At 46.2% G+C, this 25720-nt stretch overlaps 1 protein-coding gene across 4 annotated transcripts in view; it reads left to right on the top strand.

Annotated features, from left to right (window-relative positions):
• Positions 1–19073: 19073 nt before the first annotated feature.
• KIAA1549 overlaps positions 19074–25720 on the top strand; it is a 139561-nt gene continuing 132914 nt past the window's right edge. Inside the window, exon 1 of one of the 4 annotated variants that reach the window (XM_082771921.1) lies at positions 19074–19306. In XM_082771921.1, the coding sequence (XP_082628047.1) occupies positions 19216–19306 (91 nt within the window). In that variant the 5' untranslated portion in view covers positions 19074–19215. Of the gene's footprint in view, positions 19307–23605; positions 23631–25720 lie in introns of those variants that run through there. The other 3 variants (XM_082771916.1, XM_082771918.1, XM_082771920.1) reach the window with 3 other exon arrangements.

Here is a 25720-nt window from a genome sequence, read left to right as displayed (position 1 = left end):
CAGTTAGTGTGTCTGTGTGTCTTATCGCTAGTTAAAGTTTGGTCTGAATGTTTGGTTAGTTTTCAGTCACTTTTATTTAATCTCCCAAGTCTATTTGGAAAACGTCGCTAATAGTACCCTTAATAATAAGTAAATAGTTTTCCTTTTGAGGTGGCATTTTTACACGTGTGAGACTACCAGTTTGTTCTCATTGCAGAAGAGTGTGTTTATGGTTGGATGTTCAGCTCGGAGCTTCACCGAAGCACAGTATGGTCGCGACTTGCACATCCCTTTGGAGCTCCCCGGCACGCTGACAGAGGTGCGGGCACCAGCTGCAAATATCAGCCTGGTTTTTCTTTGCATTATGCCTGAGCCCCTGTTTCATTTGTTCCCTTTCATCTCTTTGCCAAGCCCCAGCTGACCTTTGAGAAGTTTACACAGACACCAACGTGCTTCAACAACCACACGCTGCCACCGGCAGCACCTGCCCTTTGGGCAGTTTCCATTTACACCGATAGACTCACTTGGGCAGGATGCCTGTGAAGGATCCCCTGTTACTCTGTGCCACCCTGCAGGAGATGCCCTCCCTCACCCACTCCCTGTGCCGGAGGGAGAGCAAGACCTCCTCCTTTTTGTTGCTGACATTTTCCAGCACAGGGACTCGTGTGTGAAACACCGTGCCTCCTGGCATGCAGGATTCATCTTCCTAATTTGCCCTCTGCCTTCCCATAGGTGGCCAGTGAGATTCACCGTGGTTTATACTGAGCTGTCTAGTATATGAAACATCAGATAAGCGTTGCTTTGGATTTCTCGGCAGATGCTGAAACCTGTGGTAACAAGAGGACACAAGAGCTAGCAGCCTTAAACTGGCTTAGACCCCAATTCAGCAAAAGCAATTAAAGCTGTACTGCTGGTGCCTATTTAACAAGCCACTTAAGTTTGTGTTTAATTTAAAATTGTGTATCCTAATAAACGTCAAGCTTTTAATCACATACTAGCAGGTAATTGCATGGGTAGGTGCTTTACTGGAAATGAGTTTACTGCATTATGATATAAGGAGAAGACATTGGTGAATGGTCTGATCTCAGAAACAGCTATAAATCATAAAGAGCTAGAATAAATGGCAGAGTTGCTCCATGTTTGCATTGTGTTACACTGTCTTGTTTTGTTGTTTGTTTGGTAACACATCCATAAAACTGAAAGAAAAAAGAAAAAAAAAGTTTGTCATTCTGTTGTCCAAGACCAGAACAGATTAAAAATGCATTGCAGTCGGACTATGTTATTTCTGACCATTTATCCACAGGAGAGGAAAATACTTTCTCAGTTTGAGCAGGGCTGCTTCCGATGGAACCTGTGATGTCTCACAGGAGGAAATGAGGATTTTCAGCCAGCAGATTAAAAGGTGAGAACGGTCTCAGAGAATCAGATATGCCGCCAGTGACCCAAATCTGGCCTCCAGAGTGTGGGACGTCTGAAGATGCAGCCATTTCCCGGGTTTCTCCATGGACAATTTATCCACACATCTACTTGCAAATACTGAGTTTGTTTAAATCTAAACTTGGTGAGTTGCTGGGCCTCAGAAACACTGGCACCTGGACCTGGAGAGCATGACCCTGAGCAGCTGGTACCAATGAGCACCACCAGCTCTGGGTCATGCCTGCTCTTCCTGGGCCAGAAGGAATCCCTCTTGCTGCTCTGGGAGTGGTTGCCTCAGCAAAACCAGTTCAATCCAGGTGGGGATGGCTCTTGCTTAAAATTGAGATGGTGGTGGGTACGTGGATGTGGCATACATGTATGTTTGGTGTCTGAAGTCTGCCTCTTAAGTTTGTATTTATGAGGAGAACTTCTTTGATCTGCGGCGCTGCTCAGCCCTTCTGGTCGCTATTCACTCCCAACAAAACTGGAAATGTGGGCAGGGAGAGGAGGGCATCGGTGCTGCTCCAGGCCCCTCAGACCACCGCCCTCCAGCCCTGTGCAGGTGTGTGCTCAGCTCAGCACAGGGCACCCAGGATGCAGCTGTGGGCCTGCACCTCAGCATTTCAAAATCCTTCCTTCACTTCTTTATCCTTGCAGCTGCTCGCCTTTGCCGTGCCAGCCAGGCCAGGGCAAACCTGCCTGCATCAGCATTTGTTCTCGTGCTGTTTTCCTTTGTTTTCTACCGCGAGGTGGTTGTGCAGACAACGAGCAGTGAAAGCTGACATTGTAGGCGCCGGCGCTGCATAGGGAGGCCTCTGCCTCTCAGGGCTCCCGCTCACGGGGTGGCAGCGTGGAGGGAGCCCCAGGCCCACGCTGACAGGGACATGAGTGGGGACCCCAGGCCAGCTCCATCCCCTTCGGGACTTGCAGAGAAAGATCTTACAAAGTCACTTTATTCCCCTTCTGCTCTTCCGAGCTTGTTTAAAAGATATATATATAAAGGTTGTAATAATGCGTGGTTAAAAAGAAAGACTTACCTTAATTCAAAACGCTGTGACAGCACACAACAGCCATTTGTCCCCCCTGTGGGTAAAACCCTCCCATTCCACACAGTCCCCAGACTCCAGAGCTCTGCTCGCCGCTGTGGCAGCACGTCAGGGCTCCCTGGCTGCTCGGATCTCTTCATCCTGCCTTCCCCCTTCTCAAAAACATCCCCTTCTAGTTGTTAATGACCCCTGTCCTGCATGACCCCATTTCCTCACCTCTCCCCTTGCCTCCTTTCTTTCCTCTCCGTATTGGTTTGACCCCAGCATGTGTGTGCATAATTTAGCAGGGTGCATGAAAGCTGGGGGTGCAGGGAGAGCAGGCACGGCTTGTGACAGGCAACAGCCTGTAGTGGAGGGTGATGAGAAAAGCAAATCCTATTAGTAGTGTGGGGTTTTTTTGTTTGTTTTAAGCTTTAAAATAACATTGTGAAAAGAAGAAACAAAGAGGCTGGGGCCCTTTCCCTGCAGCCGTGCAATCCCACGGCTCTGTAACCATCCTCTCCGCCAGCAGCCCTTGGTGCTGCCTGATGAAGGACGGAGATGGAGGTGCACAGCATGGACCAGTAGCACAAGGGAAGTAAAAAAGCCTGTGCAAAGAGGTGGTGGGCAGCAAAGGGTGGGAGAGGGTCTGGTGCCACTGGGAAAGGGGAAGCGTGCTGCGACCAGACACAGGAGGGAACAAGAGAGAACTGGGCAGAAACTGGGCACCGAGTTGAAGAGCAAAAGAAAATGGTGATGTAGATATAAGATACAGATCTTCCACATAAGAGGAGGTTTTCAGAAACAATGACTTTCCACTGCTCTAACCAAAGTACAGAGGGCGCAGAGAGGGTGCCAACTCCTTAAAAAATCGGGTTCTCCCTCAAGCAGATTTTTCGAGCCAGCCTCTACTGCAGCGAACTCCAACGTAGGGTGTAAACAAGACAGGAAGAAAACATTCCTTGCACCATTAATAAGCAAAACAAAAATATTTTTAAAATAGAGTAGATTTCATCTTTATGCTTTATTTTATATATAATTTCTGGGCTTGTTCACATTTTCTAAAGTGCGTCATATACGGAGTTACGTGCATATAACCCACAAATAAATACAAAGACATCTATCGGGTCTGCATCCTCAAAATTGACCTTTCCAGAAGAGCTCGGAGGCCGCTGCTGGGGGCTGCTGCATGGGCCCAGCACCGCACCCATGGGCGCCCCGGGGCCGGCAGAGGGCGCCCGCTGCCCGCGCCTCGCCTCGGCCCGGCCCGTCCCGGCCTGGCCTGGCTCCACGATGTGTGTGTGTGTGTGTGTGTACAATGGCAGCTTGGCCAAAAATCCTCCCCATTCCTCATTTCGGTCCCAAATCCAAAAGGCAGCTCTGCTGTGGAGAAAATCGACTTCATCCCAGCCGGCCCTGGTGCGGCTGGGAGGCTCGGAGGCGCTGCAATAAGCGGTGGTCGCAGGGGAATCCAGAGGATGCGGAGACAACTACAAAAAGAAGAATATTAATAATAATTAAATATATAGAGATATATTCAAAGATTTCAGTTAAAAAAAAAAAATAGTTGGTACTGGAGGGAAAGCAAAAGTTAGCGGAATATTCCTTCAGCAGTCAGGTGAGGATATCACTGGGGCTTTCCTCTAGAAGGAGTCAAAGATCCTCAAATCCCTGCCTTTGATCTCAGGGCCTGCCTTTGATGGCAGGGAGCAGCGCTGTGCCTGCGCAGAGGGGTTTATAATGCCACAGCTGGGTGCCGAGTGTTAACAGCGCCGACACATCCAGTGCTGGAACCGCCGGCTGTGAGATTCCCTCAAAATCGATGGAGATACCTGAACGCAAAATCTGGCTGGGGTAAAGGCATGAGGCCCACTCATCCAACCCAGTTCCCTTCCTTTGGTTGGAACTGGGAGTCCTCTGGCTCCTTGAAGCCATGCTGCCCAGAGGCTCCTGGCTATGGGAAGGAAGATGAAGCTCATCACTTCTCAGGAAGCTGAGGGACTGTTCAGGGTTTTTTTTTTTTCAGGCGTAGAAGGAGGGGGGCGTTTTGTTTTTCCTCATTACCAGCTCTCATAGGAGATGGGGCTTTCACCAGGAAATACTGCAAGGTTCTCAGCTATGCATGGGCACTGCAGAAGCCAATGATCTGCTGTGTGGGGAAAAAGTAGCTGGTAAGTAATTTCTGACAAGTGAAGTGCGTGCAGTTTACGACGTAAGCAGCTTGGCTCCTTTCACAATGTTTCATAATGCTCCTGGACCAGCTTTGTCATTTATGACCTTTCTTCACTACCAGCAGAGGTTACAGAGAAAGGGTGTGTTTTTTTCAAGAGATTTCAATAGGGTGCGTGCCTCCTTGCCCTCAGAGTAGGGGCAGATGGGGTCACAGATCAGGGCGCACGCTTACTAAGAAGCTCGGCTTTCTCTGGCTTCCTTCTCTCTCCCTTTTCTTCTTCCTTCTTGTCTTTATTTTCTCCCATCCTCTTGATTTTACATATGAGCGGAGTTAACAATGGTGCTGACCAGTCTGTGCTGAGCTCTCTGTGACTGAGCCACCCCATTTGCTTGCCCAGGGCACTGCATTTACTCCCTGAACTGTGAAGCACTTGTTCTTTATTATGGCCTGTGTCTCCATTTATTTACGGAGAATCCCCAGCAAGGGGAACTCAAACTACATTTCTGAATACAACAACGATCGTCTGCGGGTGATCCTTTCCTCCTGAACAGTGAAACACGCGTTTCTCCCTTGCTCTCTGTGGCCTGGCTTGTGCTCTTTACACAACAGGCTACCCTGGCAGGACAGCCATATGATCTTGAATCTGTTGGTTTCCTGGTGAGTAAGCACTGACACGTGGGAAAAACTGTTTTAATTTTCTGGGAAATCCTGCAATTGGAGAGTCTGTGGAGGATCCTAAAGTGAAGGAGCCCCACTAGTTGCTCTGAAGCTGCAGGCTGTGTGAAAGGGGCTGGCTGAGTGCAAGGAAACCCTGAAACTCCTCTGGAGAAACGAATGCACTGCTACTGCTCTCCTGCAGAGGAGACCCTCTGATCATGCTGAGCATCCCAATGAGGAAGAGAACGAGTGTGATGCATCTTTTGTACCTCCAGGGAAATGCAATCATAATCTCTGATCTGGTGCTAATTGATGCTAATGAAAAGGCTCCAGCAGACTTTTGAGTAGACCCGCAGGTAAGGAGAAATGATACCATTATCACTGCTGATAACAACCAGAAGGACAATATTATGTTGTCATCAATCATGGCAGTAGCCAAACCTTTTGGACAAAGGTCAGGAGAGCTTTCCAGCTCAGTCCCCCTCACTCATCCCTCACTTCTTGGGCAGTCTGGTCTCTCTGGTGGCCAGGGATTGTCTCTGAAGGGCAGAACAACACATGGTGGATGTACCAAGGTGGTGATCCAGCCGTGCAGACCCTCACAGCCCTCTCTTGCCCACTGCCCTCCCAGAACGCAGTTTCATACATGTGGTAGCTCTGCAGTGCTCTGCAAGGGAGAGGAAAAAGCACATCAAGGGAGAGGGAAGGGACATGGCGTGGGTTAAGCCCTGCCCCTAAGCCTCTACTGGAGAAAAGAGGGATGCCCTGTTCTGTGCAGGAGATCAGGGCAGAGATGGTCAGAGTCAAGTGGAGTCAGGATCCAATAAAGGTGGTACAAAGCAGAGTAAAAGACTAATATTAATTTTTCCCAGAAGAACAAGCCCACTAACTGCAGACTGAGTAGCCTTGGCTCAGTTTCGTGGAAGACCTGCGTGGGATTCAGCTGAGAAAGAACTGCAGAAAAGAATGATTAATGCCACTGCCATAGTTATATGGTAACTACAAGCAAACTTGTCAAACCTGATTTGTGCTTTTATGAGACGATGAATTTGGTTGACAAAGGTAATTGCACAGTGATAATGTACATGAAACTGTGCTGGGCATGTTAGCCAGTAGTGCAGTGCATTTTGATCCTAAAAATCAGCACTCTGCAGCATCGACACAACTTGTGTGAGCTGCTCCAGCAGGAGGCCGAATGACAGGCCTCAGAGTCAATGAGGAGTCACAGAATCACAGAATTTCTAGGTTGGAAGAGACCTCAAGATCATCGAGTCCAACCTCTGACCTAACACTAACAGTCCCCACTAAACCATATCCCTAAACTCTACATCTAAACGTCTTTTAAAGAGTCCAAAAGAGGCTCGTGAGATCAGGACTAGGCTGGAAGCTGTTTAATTTATTAATGTATCAGTTGAATCTATGATCGAAGTGAATATGAAATCTCTATGGATAACACCTGGGGCTGGCAATGAGTAGGAGGACAGAGGAGCATAAGAAGTCAGCTGTGCAGAGTGTCATGCCCGATGGCAAGGGGCTGCTTGGTTTTGGAAAGGTAGAGTTTGCAAGTGGGAACAGGCTGGAAAGGTGTAGCTTTGTAGATAGTGTTGGCAAGTCATCCAAGATCTTAGAGATTTGGAGAAATTAAATACTGGGGGTTCTGTGGGCACAGAGGACCTGTCCTGTACCCAGAGGAGGTCTCTAGGCTGCAAGACCTCCAAGACCAGCACCCTCCTGGCTCCCTGTCCTGGGTAGCAGAGAGCCTTTTCCTCCCCAGCTTGGCTGACCAGGAGCACTTCCAGCCCAGGCTGTGGAGAGGACATCCCACAACCAGCAGCCCTGTAATGTGAACGGGCACTTGAGTAGCTTAAAGCCCACGTGAGGAGCAGAAGACGTAGCCAGTGGATTCAGCCTCCTGGTAGCATTTGCTCAACTGATGTACTTGGGTCTGCTGTGAGGGAGGACTGTGCTGTTTCTGCTCGGAGCAGGCTCATGCTCCTTCTGCAAGCCGATCCCCCCTGCCCTGCCACCAGCCTGGCACGGGCAGGCAGCAGCAGAGGAGCGTTGCCTGGGGACTGCTCCGTGCACCCCAGGGGAGAAGCAGCAGGGTCAAGTGACAGCGCCCTTCTCAGGTTCGCCTGGGTTTTGTTGTGATGGCTGTCGGTTGTTGTTGCTTCTCTTATCTGGGAATAATGAGTTCTCACGTTTCTGTACTGCTGCCGAGGGCGGGGGGGGGGGAAGCATGGGCTTCTGAGGCAGCCCACACATTCATGTAAGATGAAACAAAATTTGAAATAAATAAACAAAGCTCTTGTGCATTAAGTCTTACCAGAACGCACAGTTGTTTTCAATGACTTCCATTGAACATAGACACACCTGTTCAAGGTCAAGTGGAAAACCCAGCTCTCTCTCAAAGGCTGGTTTTCTCTAGCTTGTTCCAACACTGCTTTTCATCCGTTTCTTTTGTTGCAGCTGTGGTTTTTAGCAGTTCAGGGCTTTCTGGATTCTCCCTGGACTTATGAGAAATTAACGCTTGCCTGCACGAAGGTATGTGGGTAGATGTTTCCTGCTGTAGCTTTTTAATAGCTCTGTGCTATCTGAAATGGTGCTGGTACGTGGTCACTGATTCCTATTTGCTTTCTCCACATCCTTCTGTACAGCCAGGCAGGAAAATAGCCAACAGCACAACTGAGATATCGTCGACGTTCATAAAAATAACTTGTTTTCTCCATCATTTTTCACACATACATTTACCTTATTGCTTCTGTTACAACCACCTTAAACCATCAGCAAGTGGCTTCTGCAGGAAAGTTTCTGGGATTCAGGAAGGGCTGAAGCATTGCTCCCTCATCATAAGCAGGGGTTGCCTTGTTGATGTGCCCTACCTCGTTTCTCTCCCCACAGTGGCTCACTTGGGGGAACGGTTTGGATTCTACATACCCCTGGTTTTTCTTTGATCACTGATATTCCTTAGGCTGGCAAGGTAACTCTGCTTTCCTGTACATGAGCTATTGTCAGCTTACTTATGAAGGGGGATAATTACCCGAAGTGGTGAATTATCAAAACATGCCAAATGGCAGCCCTCCTCCCCATTAGCTTTTTGTCAGCACTTGGTTCTTTTTTTTCTCCTTGTAGTTGCTGTGCTTATCCTCCCTCCTGTGTGCACTAACTGATTACACTGATATAATTCCACTGAATTTGAGGGGATTATTTTCCGAATTATACTGGTGAGTCACCCTTCTGTCCTTCCATCAGTTGCCCTGATCACGGCTGTATTTCAGGGTGTAAAATCAGTGTAACTGCCAGAAGCTATGAATTATGGAGGTGGGACTCATTAGACCTCAGGGAATCAAGCAGCTCTCCTGTAACTTGCCTGAAGATACCTGAGTTGAATCTCCTGAGACTCCAAAAGTTTATCTCCAGCTGCTCCGACTGCATCTAATTTATTTTCTAGTTGTCGCAGGTTTCTTGCTTTCTATCTTCCCTCTGCACAGTTTTCCATCTCTTTGCATCTTCCTTTCTTTCCCTCATTATTGCTTTTTCTTTTTAGCTGCATGTTACAATAAAGTGTGCTTTTCTAACGTGTTTCCACATGAGGCTGTGCTGGAGCTCAGGCTGCAGTGAAAGGAAAGATACTAAAAATATATCAAGAAGTACGCTGCTGGGTAATTTAAAAACTAATATGTCTTGTGTTAGCCAAACAATAGAGCATTTGATAAGCTGTGCACTGCTGAGAGGATCATTTTCAAAGGGTCATCCACCTGCAGTACAGAATCCACGGATAAGAGGTAAGCTTTGGGCCGACCTTGCAGCCAAGAATCCTCTCCCCCCTTTCCCTTCTGTCTTTGGGGTGGAGGTGAGGATGCTAGAGCAAGGGGCGAGGACATTCGACAAGATTTTTCACTGTGAGAAGGAATGACAAAATGGAAAGGAAGGATAGGGGTGGCGAGGGATGGAAAAGATTAATAATTGTTTCCTTGGCAACTGAAACCGTGGAGCCTCATGCAGGAATCCCTGACAGAAATCCTAGAGAAAGCTGGGCGAGATGATCACAATGGTCTCTTCTGCCTTCAGACTGTTGCAGGCTAAGTTTACACATCACAGCGTGGTGCTGCAGAGAGAGATTGAGTCAGTGCTAAATGGAAACCAGAAGCTGTATGGCTGTAAGAGACCCTTGGGAAGAGAAGCCCCATTGTCTCCCTTTTATAAAATGAGGATTTTTTTTTTTTTTTATGTATATAAAGCAAAAGATGAGAAGATGGAATAACCTGGCAAAGATTATTAAAATGTCTTTGGCAATGCAGAGTGCAAGCACGTTACCAGTCTCTGCCCGTCCCCCTCATCACTGGAGTGGGACCACATCCCCCTCAGCTGAGGGTGTGCTGAAGGTGGTGCACAAGGAGGGAGCAGAATGGCAAAGGGAGTGGGAAGCAGGCGAAGCAGGCGCTGTGCAATGAGTGCTGCCTGCCCTGTGCTCTACGGGCACTACCAGCACGAAGGGGTCCCCGTCCTGCGCAGTGCTCTGCTGCAGCAGCAGTGAGCCTCCATGAGGGGATTTTCATGCAAGAACTGGGGCATAGATATGAATATTAATGAAAGCAAGATTGACTAACTTCTTGCTATTAAAAGATTTCTGGTCCCAGAGAGTAGGTGGAGCCTTTTAAAAAATGTATAATGAAATATAATGTGATACATAACTTTAAAGGCATTAAGAATGTGGATTTTGATCCTTTCCAATTTTCTGTTTATATAATGCTGTGCAAGCGTGAAATGGAAATATGCTTTCATTTGAACACTTTTTTTTTTTTTCCCTTCTCCTCTATGTCCCATATACCAGTAGTTGTTAATGCAGAATTTTATGGCCATGCATTCTGGTGAGCCACTTGGCAGTGGGCAGCTAGTATTGATTTCTGCTCCAAAAATAGAGCATCATCAAATGCTTGTATATCTATAAGCTTATACGTGGCTATATATATTTATTTATAAACATGGGTGTTGCAAAGTCATAAAAGACATATGAAGGTTAAATCAGCGTTTTAATAAATAAGTAGCCTTGCCAGTTCCAATGGAAACTTTTGTGACACCTGTGTATTTGATACATAATTCCTGGAGAGCGTAATCTACTGCTCCATGCCCGTGAAAGACATCCCCAGGCAAGATGCTGGCACATTTCTATACCTGGAGTAGAAACTATAGATTCGGAGCAGCAGAATTTCCAGACGGTCATGTTGGAAAGAAGCACTGCAGCATCAAGGCAGCCAGTGCACTTATTTCTGTCTGATCATGACATTAAGTAATTGCCGATGCCTGCATCACTATCACTTACTTCTCAGAGTAGCTTAATGATAGGAAACCAGCTCCGTGAGTGATTCCCTGTACGAATGAGTAGAGCTGTTACGTGTGTCTGTCTGATCCTCCGCAAGGAGCTGGCGGCTGTGGCAGTTCTGAGAAAGCAAAAAATGAAAGGATCCTTAGAGAGCCGGTATATATTTTTTTTTCCTCTTTGCTCTCTGTGATGGAGAAGGCTGGTATAGAGCACAAAATGAAATTTATGTTCCCTGAGACTTTCTTCTGGGCTGGCACTGAGTACTCACGACTAAAATACTGTGTCAGTAATGTGTCAGTATGGCCATGTTCTCGAGTGCAGTGAGAGGGGGCTACTACAGAGCATGCCAGCCAAAATAAGACAGAAGAAGTCTGCCTTCCTGTCTGATGTATTTCTGAAAGGTAATTAGGAAGGGGGTACATATGTGTGTGTATCTGGGTGTGTGACCATAGCATGTAAAATATAGGATGCAAAGCTAAAAACAGTGTGTTAATTCATTACTGCTCTCCCTTTTAAAGTCTTTTTTTTTTTTTTTTCCTCTTACAGCTTATTTTTTCACCCTATTAATATCCAAAATATGCTTTTCTTTGATGAATGTCATTTGGAGACCTGAATAATGATGTCAGATAAATGTGTAGTTTTCATAATTTCACTTCCCTGAGAGGTAGCTATTCCTTTAGGGCAAAAAAAAAGATGGAAGAAACTTAAGGGAAAAAAAATGAAAACGGAATTTAATTCTGTTATTTTGATTCATGGATATCCAAAATGAGACATCAAGCTTGGGATTCATTTCATCTAATGTTATCCATCTGCAAGAAAAAAAAAAAATAGTTATCAAAGCCTTCCTCTACAGACAAAGGAGAGAGATAGGTCAGACATTGGCCTCTGGCCTTGCCTATTTTATCATGAAACGCGTATTATGCATATCATTTCTTTCCATTCACAACAAAGAAATATAGCATAGAGAGTGAGTTTCAAAGAAACGTATGCATGTAACTTCAGTTTAAAAAGATCTACTACGTTTGTCCTGGCTGAGTTAAGGAATGCAAGTTCTTTCCAAAGTAGATGGAGGAATGGTTTCATCCCACCGAAAATGAGAGGTCTACAAGCCGTCAAGGATGTGGAACATTAAGCCAAAATGAGGAAATGCTGGATAAGTATTTCAGAGGAACAGAAACAGAGAGGGATGTCCCAGAGTAGGAGTCAAGCCTTCTGGAGGTTCAAGGAAGAATATTCCCAGTGTGACATTATCCAACCTTTTTAAGATGTACCAAATGTGCTTCCTTGCAGAGAGGCAGGTCAGTTGGCTGGGCTAATTCATTAACTTGATTTCGGGAAACTAGCATGCTATCACCAACTTATATAAGTCGCAATGTCTTTGTTGTTTATCTTTAAGTGCTAGATCCTGGAGTCACATCATTTAATAACAACTCAGGCTTAAAAAAAGTTCTGTGTTTTTCTGGATGGTGGACTAAGACTCGGAGATGTGAACTGTAAAGGTCCCAAAAAAAGGAAAAGCAGACACAAAAACAGATGTTAGCGATCCGTTAGCCAGCCTTACGATTTCTGAACACTCATTCTTGACCACCAAGCTGGCATTAACATAGTGTTAACATCTTGCATTGCCTGCCTTCCAACACGGCGTCAGCTCTGGTATAGATGGAAGGAAAAAAGAATGTAATTCTCTGAATGGCCTTCCTCTTTTCTTCCCTATCCCCTGTGTATTCATAAAGCCACACTTTGCCCTGTACTGCAGCTCAAGAGACATTCAGAGATGCAATTATGGTGCAAACGTAACAGGGTTATTACCACAAGAACACAACAAACCACTCTAGCTAAAGTATGTGTATTGCAGGCCTGTGATGTTAAAACCAGACTTCCTTAAAGTGCCTTTGGTCGCAGACAATAAAAACAACTTGTACGGCAGAAGACCACCGAAAATAACTTTTAAAGAAAGGATCCATTTTTACAATGGAAGCACTTCATCTGATGTGCAGACCTTGGATCATAATTGAAAGTGAGACAGCCAAGGGAAGCAGTAGGTTTAGGCTATGGGAATTCAACTGAACAATGTTCTGCATTCAGATAATTGCATGAAATTGGGCTATTAGTGTAATTTTTGCAAATTGCAGTAACATAAAACAAAGTAAAATATTCCCACTGTACACATTCAACTAAAGCGCTAAAAAGGGAGCGACAACTGGTTTCAGACAGAGCACAGAGGACTCCCATTAACTATTCAGAGCTCCGTCCAAATATTGCTCGCAGTCTCACAGGTTACTCAAATGGACTTTCAAAAGGGAAACTCTTTTCATAAAATCCCAAGTAAATAAACATAATGTAATAGTGGTGGTTTTCACTGGCAAGGACATTACTAACATGTCCTTTAGCTGACCTTAGAATAATGTTGCATAAAATATTGCTGAGTAGAACTGGAGAAGGAAGGACTTCTGGCTCCAGTTCCTCTCTCCAGCAGCTCTCCTGACCGAATGTCAGCAGTAGCTGCAGCTCGTGCCTTTTCAGCTTCCTCTGTGGCATGGGATTATTCGGTCTTGTGGCTTTCCCCTAGCTAAGAAAAAAAGGTTATCAGCAGAGATGTCCCAAATCCTTCCTTGTCTTAATTTCTCAGCCTTTATTTTTTACCCTGCACTCACCTCTGTGACTCGAGCTCAGCATCTGGAAAGAGCATCTGCAGAGAGGATGGTTCCAGAGGTGGCTTTTGTAAGCACGGCTTCAGCACATTTGAGTTATCCAAGCAGAGAAATGCTGGCCCACCACTGACCCAGGCTAATTATCCTAATGCTTTGAGCTCAGTCTGGCTAATGCCTACTGCCGTGGTACCTGAGCAGGAGGACTGCAATTAATTATGCTTTTATCTTTATTGAATACTTGGATGCTCAGGAGCATGTGCCAGCCACATGACTGGCTGGGCTGCCAAGGGGAATGCCCGTGTCACTAACATCTCTGTGGGGTTTGGAAGCAATTTCCGAGTTGTCTGCCTCTTCGTTCCCTTTTTTGAAGACAGGGAAATAGTTTTAGTAACGTTTGTGATGATCGGAGAATATGATACCAAAGAATCAATTCGGGTACCTGTGGTCAGTAGTTCAATTTTGTACTTGTGTTTTTCAGCTTTAACTCTGCATTGGAGTACAGAAGACTGCACCCTGTCAGCATCCTGTAACAAATGGAAGCGTAAAAGGTGGTCGAGCCCTGAAAAAAGTCCCTTAGTTCCAATTCATTTCTCTGTCACTAAAGTTAGCAGTGGGGTAAGCCTTTCATGCCATCTGATTTGGCTCCCTGGATCCCACTTTGTGCCCTGTCTATGTGAGCCTTCAAACTCCAAAAGAGGGGATTGCTGCTGCTGTCCTCAACAGTTCATCACCGTGCTGGCGTATCCCACTGGAGATCCAGACTCAAGTTTTCCTTTTTTGGATTAAATTCTTTCTGTTCCAAACATTGCCCTTAACAAACTCTTCTTTTCTTGACAATTAAGGCTTTTCAAGCATTTTATGTCTCTTTATTACATCTGCCTGCCACAAGCCTGCACAATGGTCTCTGAGAGCTTCCTTGGGGCACGGCTGCACTGCGACGCACTGTGGTGCACATTGCCTTGAGGCAAAGCTGAATGAGCCGGCTCCAAAACTGGGATTTGGGCTTTGAGTTTTTAGTGCAGTGAGACAAGGGCCATCTTTTCCGGCTCGCTCCATTTGGTGTCTGTTCAGCTCAATACAATGAGGTCCTGGTTTGCCAGCAGGGTTTGTAAGCTTTACATTCAGGAAAGGAGAGGGGTGATGAAAGAAGGAGGAAGCTGCATGTAGCTCTGACTGCAGTGTTCAGTGCTGAAAAGGATAATTGGGGAGGGATAATGCTGTTTGAGGACAATAATGTGAAATACGGTTTAAGAATCATGCAATTTGGGCCTCAAATGTAGTCATATAAGGTAAGCTTCTTGCTACACAGGTATCTGGGTGGTGACATTTTGCTGAGAGAAGGGGAAGCAAAGTGGGAAGAAAAGGTCTTAACGGTGACATACAGACAGGAAGGCTGCAGGAAGATGAATGTGAATGAAGAAAAAGATAGACAACAGAAGTGGGGGTGTTTTATGGCAGGTAGTAAATGGGAGGGAGCCTGGGGTTGTAACTTCTGGAGGGACCAGAAACCATTAGCAGTAGGAAACCAAAGCAGACTTAGGGAAGGAAGAAGGGTTCTTACAGCTTTTGTAAGGAAGAAGGGCTCTTGCAGCTTTTATCTCAGGAAGGTCAAGCAACTATCATCTATCAGCAGGAGGAAAAGCTCTCTAGAGGTGAATGGCATGGGCTAGACATTAAAAGTGTTCATTCCAGCTGCTCCTGCTGAAATCTAGCAAAGCATCTACTCACTGACTATTTGACTTAGTTATTTTTACTTTCCAAAACCACTGATCCCTGAGTCTGCAAAATCTATTGATCTGTTTTCTTCGTTATGTAAATTAGGATAGCATTTGATTAATCTTCGGTATAATCTATATCTGGGCCAGACAAGAGGAAGCCTTATCTTTTTAAATGAAGCCCAAATGGTTTTCGGAATGGGAGATGCACCCTCAATTATGAAGTGATGATCAGAAACAGATGTGGGGGAGGATTTTGCAAAGTCTGGATATTTTTTTGGAAGTGTTTATTGACATTGCATGAAAAGGCAGTAAGGTTTGTTGATTCTGTTTGGTGGGAGGACTTTAATGGATGCGAACATAATGGACCTTTTTACTGAGCACTCTGTTTAAGATGGGATTACCAAGGATAATTTATAGTAAAGTCACTGTACTTGAAGCTTACTTAAGTTCCAAATTTACTATAGACAAGACTTTGGCTTGCTCAGTTTTGTGTGTTGTCCCATAACACAGAGAAATAATGTAATTGTTGTCATGATCAGTACTATAGTAGCTTGAAGTGCATTAATTTTAACAGGGAAAGTTAGCAAAGTATATATGGAATTATTTTCTGTAGCTCAGTGTATAAGGATGGAGGGTAGTTTGATGGTACAAAATATGTCTGCAGTGCCATTTCTGTATATGGTATGTCTGTGTGTTATAAAATTGTATTTTTAGAACAAAATGGGATAATTAAGGTCATGATTGTTTGCAGATATGAAGAAAAGAAGACTTTAGCCTCAGAGAGCGACATACCTCTCCACTGGAAGAACACCACTAAGTCCATGTAAGCTAACACATTTCTGCAGATGAACTGAAGAGACAGGAATTTGAGGCAGAGGGTTTTGGCATGTGGTGGAAGTGAAGGAGTCAGAGGAGGCAACCAGCGTAACCACTCTGAGGAAGAAGTGCACAATAAGACTAGACCATATTGATCTGGGAATGCTTTGGGTCTTTTTTATGTCACTTACCATGTGGCTTTCCACAGCGTGCAGCTTTGCAGAGAGTAAAAGAAAAGCCATCGTAAATAAAAACAGTCTGCTCCATTAGACACAAGTGTTGATAAGAAAACTAGATGTCTGAAAGACCTCTAGAACACCACCTTTGAATTCTTTTTTCAATGTGTGATTCAGCAAATTGGAGATATGCACAATAAATAAATAAATAAATAAATAGATCTGTTTCCTCACACATTTCAGCAACAGCAAAAGAGCAGGATAATACAATCTCTCTCTCCCTGATAAATACCATCCCCTAAAGGCAAAAATATCATCAGCAGTTCTGGCCACTAAGTCCCAAATCAATAATAACTGGAAGTTAAATTACTGAGCAGTTGTCTGATTCCATTGGAAATAATGTTGATGGCCTCCAATTCACTCCGGCATCTCTGAACTGGTACATGTTTGAGAACCAGGCTTCTGCATTTGGATATTGCATATAGTACAAGAAGGAAGACAATTGGAAAGTACTTTCAATTTTGTAACAGGGTCTAATTTCACATCTGCCCTTCCAGCAAAACATATGAGCATTTCCACACGGAGCCTTCTGAGGATGCTCTTGTTTCTGTCATTGCAATGTGCCCCTGCGACAAATCGCAGTAGCCGTCATGGTAATGGAAAGCCCAATAATGTCAAAAACTTCCTGGTGTATATGCAATGGGAAGTCATTCAGCAGTACGTAAATAATCCTTGCTAACCACACTGTTACAGAAGATTACTTCTCCTCTCCCCTCAAGCAGGGTGGCTAATATTTTGATCCACACTACCAAAGACCACAGTAAGGTGCCACAGGAAAGAGAATTCCTCTCCTCCCAACTTGCTTACTTTGTGTGATGACTGCATTTGTAAGCTGCAGAGTAGAACATAGTTAAAATTATAGCTAATTTCACTTTGTGAGTTTGCAAGTGATAACACAGGGGTGCCTGTGAGAACCACAGATTCCAGGATCTCTGGTTTGTATTAATGTCCTAGCAAAAATATGTGCCGTGTTTTTCCAGAGTACTGTTTTAGTGAAATCTGAAGACTCCTACATATCTTTGCTTTACATATATGTATATATACTATTTATAGTGATGTTATAGCTGACCATCATTCTTGACTTAAAATACTTGTCAGAAACATGTTAGGTTGTGTTTTTATTTTTTTTTTCATTACCATAGAGAAAGGAAAAACAGGTCACAGCATGTCATCCCTTCAAGGGGTACCTGGACAAATTTCTTGCCATTTATTCTGTTGTACTTTCGTTCTGTGCATCTGTACTGGGTGAGAAGGACCAGAGAGAGAAGGTGCTGAAGACGCAGTGACGGAGTCTGAAGCCCTGAGGAAAGCACAAAGAGAAGTAGAGACAGAGACATGCTTGAAGCTGTAAACAAACGAAGTCCTTTGTCATGATTCTTATTGCACTCAGGAAAACAGGACTTTCTGGTTAACGATGTGAAGTATATTGAAGAAATAGCTGAAGGCTACATAAAGAGCAGGAGAATAAACCTGCAGCCAGTGATAAAATTATTGGGTGTCAGCTGCCACCAAGATGCCAACTACACATCGGTAACCCCTGGCCAAGTTCATCAAGAGAAATAGGTGACCTAAATCTCAGTCAGATTGCCATGTATTATGAGGCTTTCCAGGAAATGGGGGGACTAAGGGAACTGCCAAAAGAGGTCAGGGTGACAACATGAAGATACTCAAGTTCATGCTGTTGCTTAGGGGAGTAGGAGAGATGCTCCAGCACATGGCTCCAGTGGAAGTCTGTCACAAATGGGAGGCGAAGCAGGATGGGGGATCACATATGACTAGCGAAATTCCTTCCTACCTACTGGGAAACAGCAGGCCAAAACAAAGGATGAACTGTACCATAGCAGGTAGCTGCCTCGCAGTTGTTGTTTCAATTGGGTTGTTTTTTAACTATGGGAGTTGAGTTTGGAGGTGTCTGGTGGAAGGTGTGAAATTGCAAGGCAACAGTGAGCACACGATCAGATGTGACAGCTCCTAAATTAGGCCAGGAAGCTGGGAGATAAGGTAAACATCGATTTGGTCTTAGTAGACGCAGAAACTGGGGAACATGAACCAAAACATGAGATGGGAAGATTATTTTTGTGAACTGAACTCCAGGAACTGGAGCAGGAAATCTTGTTAGCTGAGACGGTGAATGAGTTAGCACTTGCCAAGGATTTCATTGCGGGTAACAGCTCAGAAATGTGAGAAAAGTTGTCTCACGCTTTAGTCTGGGAAGTTACCTTTTGTGGCTGGGTCTTGGTGAAACAAATTATCTACAGCAAGCAGAAACGTTTTACAGGCAGCCTTACGTGGCCTGGTGCTAGGGGCACTGCCATATAGTGTGGTATCCTTCAGCAAAGGGGTGGCGGGTGGCATCTGAAATATGTTTGGAAATTAAGTATTTCAAAGCTCGTACTGAATCTGAAGTAGGGATGGATTCCTATTCTCTTGCTGACTACTTGTGAGGGATAGCTTTCTAAAATAAACAAATAAATTTAAAAAATGGAAACAGAAGGAGCACGAAACAGCATGCTGCATGCCAAGCGCCGGTGCATACCACTGCTTGCAACGCAGGCATGCCGGAATGAAGTGTTTTTTTAAGGCTATTGTTGTTTCTTTTAAGGCTTTTCGTGTCTGTTGCTTAGCCTGGGCTGTAGATCTACAAGAGAGGTTGGAAAGGGAAGGAGGAGGCGGCAGGGAAGGGCTTGATGTGCCCTGGAGAAGCAGTGGGTATGAGGGCGTGGAAGGCAGGAGCGCTTCTTTGAGCTGAGCTGTGTTTCCAGGGGGCCGGCAACTACCTCAAAACCCAGCTGTCTGATACCTAAGGACACGTAAACCTCAATATTTTTATCAAATTAAAGGGCACATTAACGCCACAAAAAAAAAATAACGCCACATCTCCAGGACTTCAACAGAAAGCCCTGTGAGGGGAGACCCCTCACGGGGGGCGGAGCCTACGACGCTGCCTGGCCCCGCCCCCTCCCCCATCCACCCGGCTCCTCCCCCCCCCCCGCGCGCGGCCGGCGGGGCGGGGCGGGGCGGGGCGGGCGCGCCCCCGCGCGGAGGCGGGCGGCGCGGGGCGCGCGCAGGTGGCGGGGCGGCCTGCGGCGGGGGCGCGCTCCGGGCGAGCTGCGGGCGGGCGGGGGCCGCCTCCCACCCGGATGCGCCCGGGAGGAGGAGGAGGAGGAGGAGGAGGTGGAGGAAGAGCAGCGCGGGGCGCCGCGATGACCTGACGCCGCGCCATGGAGCGGACGCCGCGCTTGGCCGCGGCGCTGCCCGCCCTGCTGCCGCTGCTGCTCGCCGTGCCGGCGCTGCGGGGCTCGCCCGCCGCAGGTGAGGGGGGGAACAAAGCAAGAGGGGGGGGACACGGGAACGTGGCAGGTGCGGGGGGGGCCGCCCCGCCGCTAACAATGCCCGCCCGGCGCGGGGGGACGCGCATTGTTCGCCGCCGCCGCGCGGGGACGCGCGCACACGCGCGCCGCCGATGTCGCGGGGGGGGGTTGCGGGGGTACCCCGGGGCCGTGGGGGGACCCCCGGGGCCGTGGGGGGCCGCCCCGCACCGCCGGGGGTCGGCGGCCCCTTTTGTTGTTGTTTTGTCCCCCCCTCCCCTCTGTGCCCGCTTCCCTCTGCCTGCATCCCCGGGTGGCTCTGAACGCGGGCACGCTTCTGCTGCCAGGGTGGGTTTCCCTTAGGTGGGTACCAGGCAGCAACCATAGCCCCTTACCCACACCTAAATATCTGTGGGAGCCTGTGCTAACCGTGCCATGGACGGTGACCCACCGCAGAAAGCAGCTGGTTATGCGGGGGAGGCAACACTTGGGGCTGCAGGTCATGGGCTGGATGCAGCGTGCAAGTTGGTGACCCGTAGTTATCTCCAGGAGTCTCTTTGTACCTGAAAGCTACACTCAAAGACACAGAGGTTGCTCATAAGGTTGGCGCTTGCTTGTTTTTTGTGCCTGCTGGAGGTTAATGGCACGGCTGGGCTGCTGCTTCTCGTAGTAGGTCGCTGGAGGCTTTTTGTTTAATTGTTTGCCTGATGCTGAACGGGTCTTGGAAGTTCTGCGACTGAAGTGGCAGTGGGTCTCTGTAAACTCGTGTGGACGCCCTGTGTTCTTGTGTAACTCAAAAGCAGCGGTGGGGATGTGATGTAACGCAGCCAGCGCTGGGGTTGCTGGAAGGGAGCGCGCGGAGACAATGGATCTCCCCCAGAGCGGTGCTCTCCTCCTTGGGCTAGGGCAGGAGCCGTCGAGCTGTTCTCATTTGTGAGCCCTCCACTTTCTCTTTTTCCACGGGACATGCGATCACACGTAATGAATTTTAGCACGTTAACACCAAACTTGCCTTTCACAGGATGCTTTTTCATAGATGTGTTAGAGATGGTCCGTTGATCACACAGATTTAAAGACCTCAGGTCGCAGAGAACAAACATGTTTTGTTCCTTTTTCATTTAGGGTGAAATGCTTATTAAAAGCATGGCAGGAGTCTGATTTGTCTGTGTAGGGCCCATCATCTTCACAAAATTAGGGCACAACCTGCATCCTAGCCTTTTCTTTAGCCTTGGAAAGTTTTGATGGCATAGCGGCGGTATGAGGTATAAGTGATGTGTGCTGGTCAACAGGCTTACAACTCCCTGAGCATTTCCCTTCAGTGCAGCTCACTTGCTACTCTGTGCCATTTGGTCTTTTAACCAGTTTGTTAACAGAGCAAGTTCCTGCAGCTTAGAGTTACGTAGAAGAGGCACACAACAGAAGAGTGAAATGGCTATTAAGGACGCTTGCTTGCCATTGAAATAGCAAAGTGAGCATCGCTACTTAAGGAAATTAAGTAATAAATCAACTCGGATTTTGGAATGCCTGATCCAGCTCCCACTGAAGTCACATGTTGCTGAATCAGGGCTTCAGCTCCCACAATTAAGCAGATGGTGAACTCTGAGTATGCAGATAGGCTGCTAGTGTGCTGAAGGCAGGTACATACGTACTCGAGCGCCTTGTTGAACTAGGGCTTTGGGCAGGCTCTGTAAATGTCTTACCGCTCAGCCTGGGCTGTGTTTCTCCCTTTTTGTGTCATTGCACAATCTCTAACTCCAGTGTTGATGATCAGGAGGATCTGTCTCGCTTTGCTGTGCTGTTTTCTGTGGGAGAGAGGGGAGCGGCGTGCCAGACGCTAAAAAGTCTCTGCCGAGGTTTCCTCAGAGACTCAAGGACTGAAGACAGGTTGTGGAGGTCAGGCAAGGAATCGGATATAACTGCCTCGTGGGACAGTTGCAGGATACTGTTTGCTCAACTTAATTGCATGAGGGTGTCACAGATGCTTGAGCTGGCACCGTGTCTCTAGTGGCCGGTTGAGCTTGTCAAGCTTACTTCCAGTTCATTTTCGCGGCAGACCCATATGGCTGGAGGATTCCCTTTAAGCCTGCTGTCTGTGCCGTGCTTGCTTTATTTATGTCAGCCTTGTGTCTACAAGCTAGGCTTGTAGCCTTGCCAGGGGAAATGTGTGTGTTTTGTTTGCATGTTCTTTCAAGGAGTCAGAATGCTAAACAAGCCAGTGGACAGTGCAGCTTTTTGTGCGGTGGCGTCTGCTTTGTGAGTGGCAGTTCATTGCTGCGGAGCGAGGTCTTAGGTTTCTCAGGCAGGCTTGGTTACTTGAAAAAGAGCACGCTTCTAACAAAGTAGGCTTTAACAGCTGTGACCTACCTGCTGTAATAGATTTTGGGCGCTGGACACATCAAAGAGCAGCGCTTCTTGCTGCAGCACAGATCTCTTCCAAGACACATTGGGAAGGTGGTGGCTGCGGTAGGGGCAGACTAACAGCCCAAATCTTGCTTCTCAATTCATGATGAGTGTGTTTGCAGGGGGAGCTACTTGGGGGAGAAGTGAAGCAGAACAGGCTTCTTAATAACACAGTCCCACTTTGGCTGTGGGAACCATGGCTTTCCTTCACATGAAAGTAGATCTGTTTATAGGTGATGTCCTGAAACACCAGTGTGCCTCCAGCCTTGCCCGTTGTGGTGTGCAGTATGAATAACGCTAATTGCGTAAGAGTTGTTACGGGTGATGTCCTTAGCTGCTCGGTGTGTCTCCAGCCTTGACTGGTGTGGCATACGGGATGAACACCACTAATTGCGTGAGAGTTATTAACCCAGCGTGGCGTGGGAACCTCTCTGTTAGTAAAATAAATAAATAAATAAAAATCTTGTGGAAGTAGCACAAATCTTTTTAATTTTGTCTTGGAGCCCCAAAGTCAAGTCACGTGGTAGCATTATGAACAATGCAGGCTTAATTTCTTTTATTTCTGGCGAGTGCAGAAGAATCATGCTCTCATGGCATCCTTACCAGTGCGGTGGCTTCTGCGCTCTGCAGTTGCATGATACGATGTCATTGTATCCCTTCGCATGCACATGAGCTCAGCAACAAATGTGATTAACAATTTCCCACTCCCCATTTGTGCTGTGTTTTCAGCTGTTGATGGATGTTATTGGAGACGTCTGTTTTGGAAGGCTGAGGGAAAGCCTTCCATAAGAGCAGTGGATTAGTGGTGTCTTCTTCCCAGTACATGAGAGAGGAAGAGATACAACTGGCCACCAGCACTCACATCACTGATTACATGAGCGTAATTGTATGTGCAATGCACAGAATAAATACTGTGAAATGGTGGGCTGGGCTGACTGTGCTAGCTCTTGCTAAAGCCATAAGTTGTTGTAAGATGTTTGTAAGAAGTATTACTGTTTTGCTGCACATTTGAGAACAGACTTAGCAATTCCAATCAAACTTGCTATAAATTATGCATTTTGCTATGGGCTGAAGTTGTTCTTGTTTTTTTTTTTTTTTTTTTTTTTTTTTTCCCAAAATGTCAGTTGAAAGAGTTCGGCTACTTCTGATGTTGAGGCAAGAAGAAAACAATAGTTTCTGCTTTGAGTTCTGCCAGCTTCTTTTCTGCACAACTTTAATACCCTTATGCTTTGGAGCATGCAGTTAAACTTTGGCATACTGTGATGGCTCTGAAGGGGATGTTTTCTCTGTTGCTGCTTTGAAAGTGATTTTTTTTCAAAAGCTTATAACAACTAAATTTAGGCATGCATCGCTGCAGAAGAAATGATGCCTTTTTTTTCTTTGTCTGCTAAAATTCAGGTATATCCTATTCTTTGGGGAACTTGGACATCTGGCGCAGTGCTGTGAGGGCGTGTGTGTGTGTCCTTGTTGCGCCAGACCCAAGGGGGGAAAAAGGAGAGATGGCTTTTGGAAGGAGCCTTTGTGGTATTTAGATAAGCAGTAGTAGTAAGAGAAGGATCTCTGGATCTTCTTTGGTCTGTCTTTCTGGTGGTTGGGATGTGTGTAGGAGCCTGGGAGGTGTGGGAGTAGGAGGGGAGGAGAGACTGGAGTTGGCAGATCAAGAAGGTTGGGGGGGCTGGAGTGGGAAATAGGTCTGTGTATGAAGGAAATTGCAACACAGAAGTTCTTCCTGGAAGGAACAATCAGTGCAACCTGGTGATGGGGTGATTAAGCTGGGAAACAGATCAACTTGGCTTAAAAAAAAAAGGAGAAAAACAAACTGCTCCAAAAGTGGCAAGTGGTATTGAAAGGAGTCACAAGTAGTGAAGATACAGGATTGGGACAAAAGTGGAAGAGATGTAGCTGAAGGCACCAATCTTGAAACTGAGGTACAGGGGAGTGTGTGCTGGCTGCTCTGGGACACTTTTGCAAGAATTTGGCAAAGAACCTAAGACTTCAGAGAGAGTTTTAGCTTTCCTCTTCTCAGCCAGGAGCGTGATAGTCAGCTACTCCTTGAATCTTTAATGATAGTGCATCTGTCACCCTGTGACAGAATTGTTTTAAAAACTGGAAAACTTCCTACACAGAGTTGTAGCAGCATATAAAGACTGCAGAGGCAAAAATCCGTGTTGGAAATGCTGCAGCTACAATAGCCTATGCAGTTTTAAACATCTCCTTCTGTACCCATAACTTATGGGCACAGTAATCCCATGGTTATGAAGTGCACAACCATATAGATAATATAGCTATCTCCACACCTGCATACAAATATCTGTATGTGCAGACAATACCCTCATCACGTTCAATGTACAAAACTGATCCTGCTTTGGGGAGAAGTGGGTGTTGGATAGCAAATGAAATTTTCTCTAAGACTCTTGCTGCTCTTGCAGCAGATGTCTGAAGGTGTGGAATGAATGAGGTGGAGGCAACAGGGAAGTTGTTTGAGACTTGTGCTTTTTTTTTCTCCTTTTTGAATAAAGGTCCCACTGTTAATGTAGGGAAATGCTGTCCTAGACTGTTGACCTGCGTTGCTGTTGCAGAGCTCCAGCGTGACGTGAGCAAGTTGCTTAAAGCAAGCTTCCCGCAGGTGGTCACTAGCTGTGTGTTCCTCATTTACTGGACGTGAGACCTGTGGGATCTGTGTTGCAGAAATGCTGAGTGCTCGCAGCTGCAAAAGAAGTCAAGGGGAGCTGGTGTTGAATAGATGCCGTGTGTGTAACTTTAAATATTCATTAATGCTCTCAGTCTGGCACTCAGAATTTGACCTTTTCTAAAATTTCCTAGAAATACTTTGAAATTCAGACAAGAAATGACTATGAGATGTTCAGATGCAATAACAGTGAGCACAACAGCAACGTTCATCAGGAAGGCAAAGGCTTCTGTCTTCAGAACAATAAAGATCCCATGGATGATAAACCAGTCTGCCCAACGGGGTTTCTCAGAGTGCTATTTTAAGGAATGCTTCTTGCAATCAAAATAAAGCAACAGGTGCTGGTATTTATTGACATTTACTGCATTAAAGCATTTTTTTAGTGTGAGTTGACGAGCTGTATAGGCTGGAAGAACTATGATGTATTAAAGTGTAGTAGAATTTTGATGATTTTATATCAAGTCTTTAAGAAAAAAATCATGATTGCTGATACTTGTTGCTCAGTTTAAGGTTTTAGCAGTTCCAGCTTACATCACCTACCTGCTTCTGTTCCATGCACGAACTGTTTTCTAATCCTTTTTGTCCTCTTCCATTCCCCTGTCTGATTTAGAGGCTTCCCTTCTATGAATTTCCTGCGTATAATTTTGATTTGGTTTTAGCCATCTGGTCAGAGCAGTGTGTCTGGTCTTGCGGTATGAAATAGAGGTAAGAGGCCAAAATTGACATTAATCATTACCACCAGGTAGAGGGTGGAGTGAATGCTGAAAACAGTGAAAGAAGAGCCTGAAAATCCAGATGCTTTCCTTACTGAAAACTACACAACAGTATCACACTGAAGGGGCTGAAATCTGGGATGGCTGTAGGATGAGAATGTAGGATGAGGAGCAGGCTGTACAGCAGGTCTGCAGGAGGGGATGTGGTGCTGCTGGTGGATCCCCAGCAGATTGTGATTCAGCAGGATGACAGAGGTGCTAGACTGTGGGAACACACAGGCTATGGTCTGTAGCATGCTCTCGTTAGCTTGTGGTAGTCGCTCTTCTGTCTCTTACTGACATGCCAGGGAGATGTTGGCTGTCGGAGGATCAGGTTGGGGCAACATGGGGCTGCCTGGGCTGGAACAAAAAATAGATGGGCAGGGCTGTGTTAAATATATAAAAGATGGACACAAAGGCAAGTGTAACGAACAGTGCTTTATGACTGTGCTATATAAGAAAAGGAGCAAAAGACAGACGTGGCAGTGAAGGAGATGTGGGTTTTCTAATGCTTGGCCTTCTAACAGTGGGAATAACAAAACCCTGAAATACACAGTTTGGAGCAGTAACATAATCT

This window comes from Aythya marila (genome assembly GCF_965140915.1).
Source record: "Aythya marila genome assembly, chromosome: 1".
Classification (NCBI taxonomy): Eukaryota; Metazoa; Chordata; class Aves; order Anseriformes; family Anatidae; genus Aythya; species Aythya marila.
The sequence above is the reverse complement of the archived record's forward strand: the minus strand, read 5'-3'. Positions and strand labels throughout refer to the sequence as shown.